Genomic DNA, 16,015 nt, shown 5'->3' on the forward strand with positions numbered 1-16,015 from the left:
AGGAAGGAAGGAAGGAAGGAAGGAAGGAAGGAAGGAAGGAAGGAAGGAAGGAAGGAAGGAAGGAAGGAAGGAAGGAAGGAAGGAAGGAAGGAAGGGATGCCTAAAATAATTTGCATTGAAATGTACATATGTTAGGAGTCAAAATTTTTCTTGTGAGTAGTCTTAGATGAGGATCTTCTTACAACTGCTGACCAGACTCAGAAGAAAAGTCATCCTCTAATCCAAAGAACTGAAAATGCACTCACMCTGCCTGCAAAATCTGTAGGCAACAATTGAAGACTTTATGAGACAGTACTATTGACCTCAGTAACCTTACCTCCCTGTCACCCTTGTTAGTAAGGACGACCCTTGCAGATGACTCTGAAGCAATAAAATGCAGCAGCTTTGTTCTAATGCAGCAGGTATCTAAGCCTGGCTTCTCCCAAACGTGGTCACAGCCCAGGAGAGAGCGCAACATTGTGTGTTTGGAAACAACAACCTGGTGATGATGAAGCCATCATCTGGCCCTTTGTGACTAAAACTGTGCTTAAAATAATCGTTAGGTGCATCAGTAAATTTACAAAGAAAGCAAGAAATACTGGCAATTAAAAAAATGCATGTGATAAACAACAGATTTTTTAAATAGGTGATTATATTATTAAAAATAAAGAGTCTTCAGTTTGGAAAGAAAGAGGAAGCTGAGGGGTCTGCAAGATCATTAATTTCWTGAAGGAGACAAATTAGAAATTGCTATTCAAGTGTTCCTTGTAGCATAAGAACTTACAAAATTACTTTGAAGCACATACAAACTCTCAAAAGAGAAATGCYTTTTAAATGATCCCCAAGTAATTTGCAGATCTTACTGCCACGGAATGACTTGGCTCCCAAAATACAAGTGAGCTCCAAAAGTAGTTAGATAAATTAATGGTAAAGCAATTCACCCAAGCCACTCTGAACACCATGATGCAGATGCAGCCTCCTACTCAGAAAGTCCCTAAAAGTGTGCATAGTCAGAACTTAGGAGGCTGTACGAAAAGGAAGCATCTCTGAAAGCAGCCCTGATTATTTTCCTGATTAGCAGTTGGATAAAATCAGAGACATAATAATAGCAGCTAATTGTGTTTTGAAGGCATCTKTTGTGCTCTGGGCAGTTTTGGGTTAAGTTGTATTTGGTTTTTCCTGGAAGAATGTAGGTATGGTGTATGAAGTCAGGAAATGCAGAGCTGTAGAGGATCTTTGAGCAGTTAAGATTGGCACACCTTTCATATATRAAAGGCCTTGAGGTTCATATGGCTTCAAAAATGTGCAGTGATGATAAAAGCCCTGAAAACATTTTACATCTGGATTTGTATAAAACTTGGTCTTGCTAGTCTGTCTAAACTGGTTCATTGCTCTGGGTAGCGCCTTCATCCAGTGCAAGAAACTGTAATGAAACAAGAAGGGTTCCAAAAAATTACATTGATCAGCGCTCTACCATACGGTGTCCTCACTGGAGAGAGAGTTTTCCCCTGTGCAGGTAAAGGACTGGTGATGGCATTTCTTAGTGCCCTGAAATGTAGCAGTGCTCAGGCTGTGTGCAGCAGGCTCTGTGTAAGGCAGCCCACCAGGCTTTTTCACACTTTGTGGTGTGCAAATTATAAAATCAATCCAAAGGATGGCTTTYGCATGCTCCTTTGTCTGATGTGTCCCATCCCAGATGATGGAAGCACCTGTTGGTATCACTGCTRCTGTATTTGCTCTTGCCAAGTTGCACCTCGTGTACAAATGGAGAAGAAGATTTATTCTTCCAACACAAAAGAAAATGAAACTCTTTTCCCCCTTATTTTCCCCATCTTTTCTTCCATCCCAAAAGGATTGAAAATTCCACTTCTTCGATGTCTGCCTGTTATTTAAAAAAAAATAAATAACAAGGAAGTTGAAATGAAAGCAGTTAAAAGTCTGTGTAAAAATATCCCAACTGGTTTTCTGTTGACAGCCCTGGATGGTGGAAATGGTTTAGATTTGGCAGCGAGGTCCTTGTGGCTGCAGATGTGCAGCAGTGGACTTCAAAATGGTTACTTTGTGCATCTGAGCTTTGAAAATGTCAGACTGGAAATACTGGATTTAAGCTGGAGCTAATGTTGGATTTAATGTTGGATTTAATGTTGGACTTTAGTCCTGTATAAAAATAATTAAAAAAAAAAAWGTTCTAATTAATCCAGCCTTGTTACTTTGTAATTTCTGTCCTGACCAAGTGACTTCTGCAGGCACTGTTTAGTAACACAAATGTTTAATTTACAAATTATCAATGCATTTTGAGACTGAAAAAATTGTTGCTACTGTACGTTACTGCTCCTCTGCAACAGAATGCCCACCTGGAAAATGGCTCTCATCTGTCCTTTCACTGAATATATTTATGTATTAAATGATTGCTGGACTACTTGCCAAGCAGAATCTATTAGTTAAAATGCTCATTTTCACTTTGTGGCATTTCTTCCTCTGTTGCTCTTTTGTTATACTATGATAAGGATCATGATTAAAAATAAATACCATTTTAAAGTTTCAGAATGAAATGAAAACTTATATTCTTTGAAATACTTATTGCAAGTTTAAAAATACTTACTCTGATAAGTGCTCTTTAACTCAGATATCAGTATATGTCTGCAATCGTGATATAACTAAGCAGGAATATTATGTGGTAAGAATGTACAGTAGGTGACACCGCTGAAATAGGAAATGTTTCATATTTCTTGACATGATGAAAATGTCACTAGTGGCAAGCTTGTTGATTTTAGTTGCTAGAACTGAATTTTTCAGGAACAACATTTCTGAAATATGTAGTTATATAGAGACACGTTTGATATTTGACTGGATTTTTTGTTGCTATGATGGAAGTTTTATAATTGTAAGTGCAATTGCTTTAATTATTGAATTGTCTGTTCTATAAAAGTGTTTTCTTTAATTGGAATTAATTTGATACAGAATGATGCATGGGCATTTTTTTCCCAGTGTTTTAAAATGAATGCTTTTAAGAAGTCTATTTGTTTGCCTAACACAACACAGGAACATTGTAGGAAACTCACTATAAATTTTGTCTAATGCATGTTTTCCTTCACCAGATAGTTGCAGCACTAAAAATAATTTTGTTTGCCTTCTAATTAAGATAGTAATATTGCAGATATTGTGAATTTTGCATTCTCCCTTAATGGTCTGGACTTTACAGCTCTTCTGAATTGCCTGGAGTGGCTGCTGAAGAATAAATTGTAGCCTGACCGAGTGATAAACCTTGAGCAAAGCAACACAGATCCTTTACTGGTTTAGTGCTTGGATCAAATAAGTGATTTAATCAATTTACTGTGTAATGTATATGAATACAATTGTTTCATGAATATTGACAAAAATCTTTTTTAAACTTGCAGCAAGTAGTGGCAGCAATAAATGCAGGAATCATACCTTTAGGAAACACATCTGCTCAGATCAGTCACTGGGACTTGGGAAGTTCCTTCTTCTTTGCTGGCACTGTTATTACCACCATAGGTAGGACACAGCTTATTATCTTTTTATAGTCTATGAGCTGAAACTCTTTTGATTTCCAGTGTGTGCATATATTTGTAAATGGTAAATCTTCCAAATCATTTGTTTTAAGTAGAGAGTTACTTTCTGGCTGCAGAAATAATAGCTGTCTCTAAAAGAGCCCTAGCTAAGAGATTTTTCTGTAGGAAAAAAAAAATGTTGCTGTATGTTTCTGTCAGGTGACTGGAAGAGGTTGTGGAAACATTTCTGGGGGGAATTTGGTCAACTGTACAGTCACAAGTGTTAAATAGGGCATGATTTGAAGCACATGTGCATTAAACCTTGACTGAGATGTATRGAATTTAATATCTGTATACTCCTACTTGATACTGTTATGTTATCTAAATTCTGGAAGAGCCACTGTCCCTCAGAGCAGGTGTAAAAAGAAGCAGCATTTGGTATTTCAGTTTCTTCCTTTTGACTACAATGTTGTAGTTAAAAAGTGTAATGTAGCTCATGGCTCTCAAAAGGGGCATTCACAAAGATGGATGGAAATTTGGAGAAGAAATCATGAGAAAAAAAATTGAGACATGCATTATGAGAGTAATGTATGGAGTAAGGAATTGAGCATCTTTGCAATAATTATTGCTACATAATATTTACATGTATATTGTATGGCAGAGGATATTCTTTTCAAGCGTTGTCTGTACCTCTCTTTTTTCTTTTTGTAGAAGTGCATAAATACCATATTTTTGTGTGTTTGAGTTATAAATGTCTATATGTGTATGTATAAATATTGTGCCTGTCGAATATTTTTCTACATCAAGAATAACTGAAACACAGGTTTAGTAAAACAGTGAAACTCTTACCTTCTTGATTGGTAGCAAACTTAATGATTTTATAGTRGTAGCTCCTCAAGATGATAAAAACCCCCAAGTATTGAAAAATCTAACTAAAATTAGAGATTATAACCAAAAAAAATCAAGAACTTTGAAAGGATAGCTTTGTGATCAGTCTTACATTATATTCTTTGACAGTACTAAGCTTCATGTTGTAAGCATCCRTGGTCCTGTAGAAAGTGTATAAGAGTTATTTTGCTTCCCAATAAGGTTAAAAATTAACATATGAAAAGTGTTCAAGGAATTAAAAGTTCTAAAATCATTTTAAAGCAGCAGATCATTTTGTCTCACCATTTTTTCCCAAATAAAACTAAGGCTTTCCTACATCAAAATGTTTCCTGATTTAATTTATTGACCCGATTCTACCAAAATATATCTGAGTCCAGCTTAGAGGAGAGCAGGGGATCTGCAAAGGCATCCAGGCCTCTGATCCACTGTTCCCAAGAGGGAAGATAACCCAATAGGAAATACATTTGAAAATTACTATTTCAGGTCAGTTCTGCAAACCAGAGTTGTCAGAAGCAGGTCAAACTTGGCAACAGTAAATGCTTGCTTCAAGTTTTGTGATAGAAACCTGAGGAAAATAATAGATGAAAGAAGTATTCCATAAAATATTTTGGCTTTGGAGTGACTGGGGGCTTTTTCACCAGGAACCCTTTCTGATAGGGAGCTCCCAGTCAGTCGYACATTTGAGCATTTTTTGTCAGGGTCCAAGGACAGCACGTTTATGTGGAACTGTAGGGTGGTTGGCATTGTATTAATGCTGCAGTTCACAGGGCTCGTGGTGTGGCAGAAGGTGATGCCGTGGTGAGAAGCACTCAGAAAAGAGAAGGACCTGGGAAAATGGTGGGGGGCATAATGGCTGGGTGTGCTTTCCCTTATTCTTTGAGTATTCCCTCTTTCTTTATGTGCTAGCATCTGATTTTGTGTTCAGAACAGTATCTTTTTGTATATGAGTAACTTTGGAAAGTGAAGGCATTCCTTCCAATTTGGGGGCATATGATAATAATAATTCAATTTGTCAAGAGAGTCAAAATGTGGTTTATGAGCATCTCCAGAGAGCTGCCATAGGTTTCAGATAAATACTAAAGATCTCTATGGACAAAAACAGGACTGTATAGATTCMTAGAGCAACTTCACAGAAATAATTTGTAAATGAGAATTGATTGATATGAATAAAATCTGTAAAGATCATGTCCTTTAGACTGTGTACCCCAAGAAGTACTTGAATATGAGAGAAAGGATTACTGCCATTTAGAGACCATGATAGCTTTCCACTGTTACAGCAGATTTTGTAGCTGTCCAAACCTTTTATTACTCTAGTTTTACCATATCACTTAGCCCACAGTCTTCCTCGTGATATCTCAGAGTCTGAGACATTCAAATGGAACCGGTAGTCTATGAATAGAATTYCTGAAACCTTTCTTTAATGAAAGCAAAGCCTTTCTTTATTGGCAGTAGTACTTGCCTCCCACAAATATTTGGTTTCTGGGGAGAGAGGATAATAAATAAAGCCTTTAGCATCTGCCTAAGCAATAGGTTATTGTTTTGCAGTTACTGTCATTGCCATATCCCAGCAGTGTCAAATATTGACATGAAAAATACTGACTGACTGTTTGGGTGGCTGTTGGCAGYAGACTAGGACCATCTTCTGGATCTCCTGTAGGTTTCTGGAAGGCASTCTGATGGTGCCATTATGTCTAGAGAGTTCCAAAGCCAGCATACAAAAGCAGAGGCAGAAAACATGGCTTGGTATTTATATAACATTTTTTGCAGTCTCTTACAACCTTTCATGCTACCCAATAAATATTACAGTGCATAATATAACATTAGTAAAATCAGTTTGGATAGAATATGATGTGATGCTGCCACAAGATCTTTCCTAAGAGGTGGATTTAGTTCAGATTCAGGATAAAACAATTTCACAAAGCTTTATTAAGGACAGATCCTTGTTTTTAGCTTTGTATTTATTACTGTGCTACAGCATAGAACTAGTTTCAGGAGGAGCCCTCACTGGTTATAGCTTTGACTGGGTTATTTAGGAGTTCTTGCTTGTGAATATGTTTTCAGAACAAGTGTACCTCATCTCAACAAAGAAATGTGAAATTACATGATTATTAGTCTGYGCTTATGGAATGGTTTCAGACAGTCTCAAATAAGGAAAAGGGTAGCGGAGGGAAATAGGAATATGAAATTATCTGTGAAAAATATTGTTGCATTGTTCCCTGGGATACTGTGCTTGCTGCAAAGTACAAAAGAACCTCTTTTTGTCTACCTGAAAATGTCATTATCCAGTCAGTCCTGTTCTAAGACCACATGACCAAAGAAAAGAAAAAAGAAGGTTGAGGAGAAAAGCAAGAAAAATGGTAACTTAATCATAAAGCTGGAGACAGTGCTGAGGGGGAGAGGGAAATAACCTTTATGTCTTGTCTGTTTATTCTGAGAGCCCATTTGCTGGCACTGTACATGATTTGTAACCTCGGGATCATTTCCTTCAATAGATAGCTGAACTCAGATATGGGCATACAGACACAACCTGTACATACCCCACTTCTCTCCTGACTTACATTTTAAGGGTGGGGAAAGCTTTGTACTGGYACCAGGGTAGAAAGGCAGCCCTGTCATCTTGAAGCTTGAGATCTGTACTGAGAAAGATGAAAAGATGAAGTAGAATGCCAAGGCCTTGAGCTCAGCAGCTGTTTTCCCAGATGTCTCAGCACCTAAAAAATGTAATGTCCCCTGTAATATCAGAAACTGCATCACGAGAACCTCCACTGGACCGCCATGGGTCTTYATCTGACAGAGCTGTGTTATTTCCACTCTTATTCCAGCCAGGCTATAATGACTTTTTCAAGCACTGCAAGTAGACATAAGGTGGGAAGAGTATTTATTGAGCCTCCTGGAGGATGGAGTGTCTTGGATGGCAGTTGAGAGCACGTTGGGAGTGCCAGCAACCTCGCTGGGAGCTGTGGTTTGCCAGAGCACATCTTTTCAAACAGAGTCTTTTAATGCCTTAGCACTCGGGGATGAATTGCAGCCCTGGTGAGGTCCAAATACAGCAGCTGCTAAAAGCTRTGTCTACAAATCAAAGGAAGAACATATCATTTCTATTTATCCTTTTACCACTTTTTTTGTCACCAGCCCTTGATTTTTGAACCCAAACTTCTCGTGTTCTCTTGAAATGGAACCTCTTGTAAAATTCACTCCTGACTGAAGTTTTTAATTCAGGTTCATGTATGTATATGTGGCAATATGGGGTTTTGGGGTCCAAAAGCCTAGCAACCATTATTAAAGTGTAAAAAAGGATAAATATTTACACTGTAGGGAGCAGATGTGAATAACAAGCAGCTAAGATGCCAAAAAATAGATTTATATTTTGACTAGAAATTTCAACCTGATTTGTCATTTTTAAAGCTGCAATTAGTTATGTAGCTTCAAATGTGATTTCACTGCAAGAAATCAYTCCTTCTGTCATTTTCTTACTGCCTGGACACAAGGTTTGCTTATGAAGGCAGGGTATTTTAAAAAGTATTATTACATTGCTCATTGATTTGAAACAATAATAAAATCCTGCTGCTAAAACTGTCCCTTCTGGCACAATTCCACTGCATTTTTGAAATACAAGGTAACAGAATAATGTGCTGACAACTAAAATATACAAAATACTTTTGACGTTATAAAAAGAAAAATATTGTTCATAATCAGATGCTTTACCTATTATGTCAGATAATCATAAAGATAAAAAAGTGCAAATGACATTGGAAAATTTGTTCTCCTAGTTCAAAAAAGTGAGAAACATCACACACTTGTGTTAGAACTTTTTTTTTKTTGTTTATGTCACCAAAGAAGAAACAAAGCTTTTGAGGATGAGCATAAAAGTTTCATTTTAAAAGATTGCAGCTTATCAGAATATAAATACTTGGATTTCTGTTGGTGCGTTGGTAAAGGAACAGAGAAGAAGCAAGCAATAGAAAGYGAGTGCAAATTCTGAGGTGATTGAGGAGGGGTTTGGAGAAAAATCCCTGAAGTTAAAAAAAACATAAAATACATTTGCCTGGAAAATATTTTGATATGTGGCTTTCCTCCATCATATCTGCAATCAAATCAGCATTTGGGTCCATGACTTAAATGAACTTGACTACTTGGTGGWCACTGGAGTATATGGCTTCTGAGGACCTGTTCCTTTTAGGGCTCCTCTTCATCAAGGCAAGACCGAGGATCTCAGCTTCCATTGATAGCCTGGCTGCATGTATCCAGATTTCATAGAGCTTTTAGCAGGGCTTTGTGTGTGGCAAGGCTGAGTATAACCAGCTGATAACACCAGCTGCRGAGCAATGCAGAAAAAAAGTGGTTAAAATTTATGGTGTGTGAAAATGTGGTAGTGAGAGACATGCTACACAGGTCACTGGGGAATGAAGTGGAAATGCTCCTTCCATCTCTTACTTGCAGAGGGCTCCATTGAAAACTCCTGCTGCTCTCCTGAGAGTCACATTGACTTTCAAAGTGTGTTAAACATGTATATCTCATCTGATAAGATGTCAACAGAAAGAATTTTTAGGTTGAAAAAAAAATTCCCCTGAGATCTCTTCAGAATTCAGTCTTTCCTCCAGGTTAGTGTTGTGCTTACTTTCYCATCCCTGTGCTGCTGTCCTTAATAGTTGTTGGAACTAAATTAGGTTTTTAGTCTCTATTTGCTCCATTCTAATTTATTTCCTTTGCTTCTTTTGTTGCACTTTTGAAAAAGTGTCTGAATTTGACCCAGTTATTGGCTGTTGACAAATAGGGCTTCAATTGTGCTCTGGAGAGACCTGTTAGGCTTTGGCGACGCAATTCTCCAAATATTTCATCTGAACTGAGCATACTCTCTCCCAGGGCAGCAGTGACTAAACAGGATTTCCTCTGTAATTATTTCTCCCAGGAACAGTGAGTTGAAAGTGTATTACCACTATGCCCTCAATTTTCTCCTTCATTTGCTCAGGCAGAGGGAAAGAGGGCTTATCTGACTTGAATGCCGAAGAAATAATACTTGGACTGTACAAGATACGGGAGCAATAATTAGGCTGAGACTGTTGAGAGCTGGGGAACCTGGGACAGTGGTGGAGGAAGGACGATGGTGAAGAGCTGAAAGGAAATGATATTAGATGAAGAGCTCAGTTAGAGACATTCAAGGTTTGTATATCAGAAAAATTGAATTAAAGTGAATGAGCAAATCAGAGAAAATAAATTGASCCTCGCTGGCCCAAATGACTGAGACTAAGAAAATACTCAACAATGCCAAAGGTAGCTCTGAAATTGAAGAAGTGCAAGTTTATAGGGTGATAACAGCTTTAATTATACAGAGAAGTGATTCTCTTTTTCTACCAGCTCTGTTTTGATACACAGGAATCTGATGTGCAGGCATAGGCTCTTTGGGCCTTATTCAGGGTYGGATATTTCTGGTGATATTGTTACTTTAAGTTATGAGCTATATTAGAAAAGGCTGGGTTGATGCAGCCTCTTAGTTGCATGAATGTACAAGGAGGTTTTTGATTATCTGGTAAGTTCTGAATTCTGGACAAGAATTTTTGCAGTGGGTGGTATGAAGGGATGCTGTCTCATTAGGGATGGTGGTGCATCAATAACATTTCATATCACCTTTTCATATCTTTTTCCCCTGATTTTTAATATATTTTTATTGTTTTAGAATTTAGATTCAGAACTCTGCCAACTATTTACTTTGCTCGTAACTCTGAGTTTCTGACTATATTTATATTCAGGGATATTTTTTCTGACTACCTGGAATGTTTTTCAACACTGATGTGACTTTGTTAAAATTGGTTTTGTCATTTAAAAAAGCCTTTTAAATGTCTTTGATAAGGTTCCTGCTAGGCAGCCACTGACAGTTTTATTTTGGTGTGGTGTCTATTTGTTGCTGGATCTTGTAAAGCAAGAAGGAAGACGTACCCTTTTTGCAGTTTGATGTATTTGCACTTTCTGAGCTTTTATCTTCTTTTTTTCTCAAAACTTGAAAATAGCTGTTTAAAACAAATAGCCAGGTTTGCAGCTTTCCATCACTCCATTGCCTTTGGTAATTTCCGAAAAAACAGAGTATGCTTAAAGGAGTTCTGCTTGGAAGTTCAAGTCTTGCTGTGGAGTGAAAATGTCAATTTGTCACTTGTGACAGTCCCCAATTTACACTGCAAAAGAGCAGTGAATTTTTCACAGCTTATTCTGTTAATGCTAGTGTGCTAATGAAACAGGATTTTGTTTTCTTTATTCAGATTTCTCATCACTGGCTGATCAGAACAGGGTTTCTGGGGCTCTTCATCACATCCATTTCAATTCCCAGGTTACAAAGCTTGTTGTTACCAATAAAGGAAAGGATGCAAGGAAGAATTGCCAAGTGTGGTTACACTGTTTGCAGAATGCTAGGATGAATGAAATTATTTCCTGCTCCCTTTTTGTTTATTTTTGTAATTGGATAAGGAGTGGTGCAACCAACCATGAGAACCTCAAATCCTGTTAGCAAACAGAGGCACAGGATTTTGGAAAACAGAAAAAAGCAAATGCTTTGTGCTTTGCTTCTACATCGGGGTCACAGAGTGGGTGAGGTTTAGAAGCCAAAATAAAAACACCTGTTCAGAGTGTGTATCCCCTCAATACGCTCTGTTGGTTAATTTTGACCATGTTAAGATGTTTATCTTTATSTGCTGCTTTATTCACACCTGTTTCCAGTTTGTTTAGTCGAGCTGCTAAGCAGGAGCAGCTTTTAAAGAGGGAATGGCAGCTGTAATCCATCACAGATTTTTTGTTCCTTTGATTGTTTGTTTTTGTGGGGTTTTTTGGGGTGGGRACTCACAATATAAGACTAGCATCGGTAGCTTGTAGCCTCTTTTGAAAGCAAAGCTGACTAAGTATCCTGCTTACTGTTCACTGTAGAAAATAGGTACGTTTTAGGTACTTTTAGCAGGTGTTCTCTGTTTCAAACACCTCTTTCTGAGCATTTTTGCAGATCATGTGGTTTTCATAYCAGGTAAGAACCTGCCTTATATAAATCATATTCTGTTTGCCTATCGTGTTGGTCTGAATGTAGGATGGGGTGGTTTATCTTTGTGAAAACTAAATTTGAAGAAGGCTGCTTGCATTTTATTGAGGTTTTGCATGATGTGCATGTGATCTGTACATCTCCCAAGGCCCAGGAATGTCCCTTGGCACTCGGGCTGGCTGGAGCAGGGCAGGCACTAGTGCTCATGGGTCACAGCTGGGGCTTGATATCCCAGTGGTGTGCTGAATTGGAGAGCTAAGATCTGCTTAAGAAAGGGGTCAGTTGCCCTAAGTAGACTCTTTGCCTCATATTCACCCAAATGTTTTTATKAAAACTTCTCTGTACCATTCTTAACAGCTGGAATTACCAGTTGATTCTATTTCAATGATATCAGAATTTTTTTTCCTAAGAATATAGAAAAAATGCTATACTGGTAGCCTAAAAGACCTTAAGGATTTCCTGAAGTGAGCTGCCACCAGTATAAAATCTGCTGTCTTGTACCAGCAGCATTATGGAGTAAAATATCATTCAAGTATCACTACAGTGAATGGAAATATCCATTAGCATTTTATGAAAGTGTATCTTTTTTTATGCAACAAGAGCTCTCTATATTTTATGGATTTCTCATTACTGCCAGCAGCTTGATTCCATTAAAAAAAAAGCCCTGAAAATCAGAAGGGATGCTGGGTAGAAATACAGGAAAAGGGGAAATTAACAAAATCCATTAACTTTTCTCAGTGATTATTTTTCTGTATTGAATCCTCTTGTGCTTTGGAAAATCTCACCCTCTGGTGTCATCCTTTTACAAGAGCTGTGTGAGTTGGTATGCCTGCAAGCAAAGCTGTAGTTCATATCTCAGTGTATGTTAAAAACCCATATTTTTCAAGAGTACAAGTTTATTTCTACAGTAACAAGCATTGCATATGCAGATACATGCACAAGATAAAGAGGATGAAAATTGATAAATACTGATTTGAACTGATAGTGCAAATACAATTGTTYAGTACAATATTATAATCTGATTATTTCAGTTTTTCATGTGGCAGAAACAGACACTCCTAGAAGACAGAAGTTAATTGCAAATTAAGAGTAAGATAGGTAGTAAGGGAGACTTGGGCGGTCCATAATTTAGATTATAGAACAGAAAAGTCCTGTATGTGCATTACCTACCTCCTGGTCATGTTTGTAAGAAATTAGCATCTGAAGTATTTTGATTTTTGGTACYGTGGGGACAAATTCGCAGATCATTTCTCCTTCATGGCTTCACTGGAGATGTGATTRCCTCCCTTTTCTGCACTTGTGTGGGATTCTGATGAGCTTTTCTGGACCTGTAACCAGAGCATGGGGRAAGCCAAGTATAATTAAAGACAAGACACTACTTCATTTGGACATCTTTGCTGTGATTGCTTCATAGCAACCATGCAAACTGTGTAAATTGAAGTGTCACTGCACAGAAATTTGATCATGTTTTCAGTCTACCTTCCCTGCAGGGATCCTTACTCAAAACCAGTTTTCCATCTGAAATCAGCAATTCAATATGCTCAGATACTGTGGGAATGGGAGTATTGCTCTAATATTTAGATGAACAGCAAGGAAAGTAGATGAATAGCAAGCAGTGTAAATAGGAAAAAGAATTGCAGTCTTGAGAATTAAAATACTTCACAAAATCCATCTATGCTGAAGTAGCTTTTAATGCTTTGAATGTAAGCACAGTTTTCATTCCACAGAACTTGGTATTCTCCATAAAATGTATGTTTTAAGGTCTAGTATCAAGTTGTAAACCTATAACTGGGTAATGATGACATGATTTGAAAACATCGGTGGTGTTTTTTTATCTGCCAGAATGTCACAAGGATTTTTCAAGTTGTAACCAAAAGGARGAATTAGGTATGTTGGCTCAGTCCTTTCTTGTTTCTGATAGCCAGGCTCCAGCTGTGACTTCTGAATAATTGCTTCCTTGCTGTCATCACCTGTTGGTGTATAGATTTTTCATCTCATTTCCTTTCTCCAGGCATATAATCTGAATTAAGTACCTCTCCAGAATGGATTGACAATGCTTGCTGCTTGTGGGCATAACAAATTAACTCTCCTCTGTCACTGGAATTAATTGTGCAACTTATTTTTCTTTTATTCTTCTTTTTTGTAAAGATAGATACTTGAAGGATCAGGTTGCTTTTAGTATATGTTAGCATTTTATCAGCCTGTGAAAACTTTCACTGTCTGAAGAGGCTGCATAGGAAGGAAATTCTCTCCTCTTTTCTACAATTACTTTTCCAAATTCAGAATATTTTAGTTGTCTTTTTTAGCTTTTCATCCACCAGAATGAGCCAGAGTGAGGATTATTCATTCACCTGTAAGTTTTGCAGACTTTGATTCTGCAGTTATGTCACTGCATCATATATTAGTGGTGATTTGCTCAGTTTAGATACATTCTTTGGATACCACAAAAGAGGTGTCCGGGAAAACATGGATGGATGGATGACTTTGGCTYGCAGGTCCTTGAGGCTTTTTTGCTGTGTGATGTGTGGTGCTTGTCATCCTCTGTGCTGCTTTCTGTGTTCTTGTGTTGTTTTCTATCTTGTTTATTTTGACAACAAATGCTTGAAAGAAACTATTTTAGGTCATAAGAGTAACAACAGAGCCAAGCATCCCAAGTGTCTGTATTGCTCAGTTTAACTGATGCTATGTTACAGAGAAACCTTGTATTATACAGTTAAAACTGCTATTTTTTGTTTCCTAGCTCTGCAATCAAAAAATATTTTGGCATCCAAGTTCTCTCAGATTAAGGATCTGTACTACTTCTAATTTACATAATCTATTTTTATGTGATATTTGAATACTATTTAAAAGTCCCACAACAAGCTGACTTAAAAAGACTGCAACTTTTTTTCCACTGKAGTGTCAATCTTTTATTCTTACTCTATAATCTTTCAGTTAAATAAGATAAAGTGATGTCAGGGGCTATAAGAGCTTCTCATTTTGATTTTTAAATATTCTCTGTAGGCAATAACTCTGTTAATTTTAATGGCTTGAAAAGGTCTTTGATTACACATTTTTGGCACCCACTCTGAAGTTCTGTTGGCGGTCTGAATAAAGTMTTAGATTTGGACATAAATATAGAATCATACAATTATAGAACAGTTAAGGTTGGAAAAGATGTAGTTCAACTGCTAACCAACTAAACCATGTCCTCAAGTGCTACATTTACACGTTTTTTTAAACAGTAATTCCCCTGGGAAGCCTGTTCTAGTTCTTGACTGGAATACGCTGAAACCCATCTGATATCATCAAATGTTTTTAGAAATCTGCCAGCATCATTGTTTGTTCTGTTCAAGCTGGCCTGCAGATACCAATTCATGCTTTCATTGCACCACAGATTGATGAGCTTCATTCTGGTCAGAAAAGCACAGATTATTTGCAAAAAGCCCAGCATCTGAGCTTGTTGAAGAACCATGGTTGCTGCTTGGAGAAATGGGTGGATGAAAGTATATTTCCTGGAATTTAGCAAGTATAGGGCACTAAGGGTCAGGGCAGTGATCCTTGTGAAGGCCAAGAACTTTTTCTCTCTGGTTGCTCTGGTTTTACCCTGGTGGAASAAGGAAGGTAGATATAAAAGGATATTTATTAGGGGCTGTAAACTTTGCTTCATTCTTTGGACAGTACAATGGGAAAGTGCAATTCAACAGCCTGAGAAAGAGTTCTGGCCACATATCTGTCTACTTTCTAGTTAAGAACTGGCCAGAGAAAGTGTGCTTACCAGAACAAGAATCCATTATCTGATTCACTGCTCCATTATAGATCATTCAGACTGAGAAATTTTTAATTTTTGTGTCTCATTATGGGATTTATTGAGTTTCATCTGAGCCCTGAAGTGATGCTTTCTTAGGCTACATAAAAATGTAATTTAGATTTGCACTGGCCTAAAATGCCTTATTTTGAGATGTGAGATACTTTGTAGATTATCTGTATGAAGACACATCTATAAATTTGTAATGACTTATGACAGATTCCTATTAATATATATTTTTCACCCTATTAAATAGCTTTCAAATCTGTACTKGCAAACATTTCATGCTCTTGTCTGAACTCTTGACTGCTCATTAGTCATGGCTGTTAAATTGTTCAGAATTTTCATGTCTACAGACAAATATGAAAGGTAGATTTGATTGTTCAGCTAAACYCATAGACCCTTTCTCCACTGAAAGGTCAGGGAAAGCTTGGAGAGGTTGTTATTTGGTACTGTTAGCTCTGTGTTTTTGTCTTGCAGTTTTCAAGCTGTGCTTTGCTTATGATTGGGATAAAAGGAGCAGTAGCCAGTGTGGTTCTGCAGCAACAATTAGATAAAAAAATGAGTCAATGCTATCAGAAATGCACACACATTGTAACTGAGAAATTGCTGCAAGTGGAATATTAAGATAGTGTCAGATGAGATTGAAGATACTGAAATGCAAGAATTAGATTTCACCTTTAAGGTGTCCTGTTAAATAAATAGATTCACAGGTAACTCTGAACCTGCAGAGTTTTGGTAGGTCTGGAATAAACAGGAAAAAAAATACTAGGATCCCTGATGATTTTTGGGTTAGTGTACACWGTAAGATATCACCTTTTCCTTCTTTGTTTT

At 37.4% G+C, this 16,015-nt stretch overlaps 1 protein-coding gene across 2 annotated transcripts in view; it reads left to right on the top strand.

Moving 5' to 3' along the window:
• The window catches only part of KCNK2 (potassium two pore domain channel subfamily K member 2), a 124,278-nt gene that overhangs the window by 60,338 nt on the left and 47,925 nt on the right, over positions 1 to 16,015 (top strand). For both annotated transcript variants that reach the window (XM_057365134.1, XM_057365135.1), the window contains one exon: positions 3,378 to 3,495. In XM_057365134.1, the coding sequence (XP_057221117.1) occupies positions 3,378 to 3,495 (118 nt within the window). The remainder of the gene's footprint in view (positions 1 to 3,377; positions 3,496 to 16,015) is intronic.

Source organism: Malurus melanocephalus, unplaced genomic scaffold (assembly GCF_030028575.1).
Source record: "Malurus melanocephalus ecotype Western Australia unplaced genomic scaffold, MMel_1.1 scaffold_48, whole genome shotgun sequence".
NCBI lineage: Eukaryota > Metazoa > Chordata > Aves > Passeriformes > Maluridae > Malurus > Malurus melanocephalus.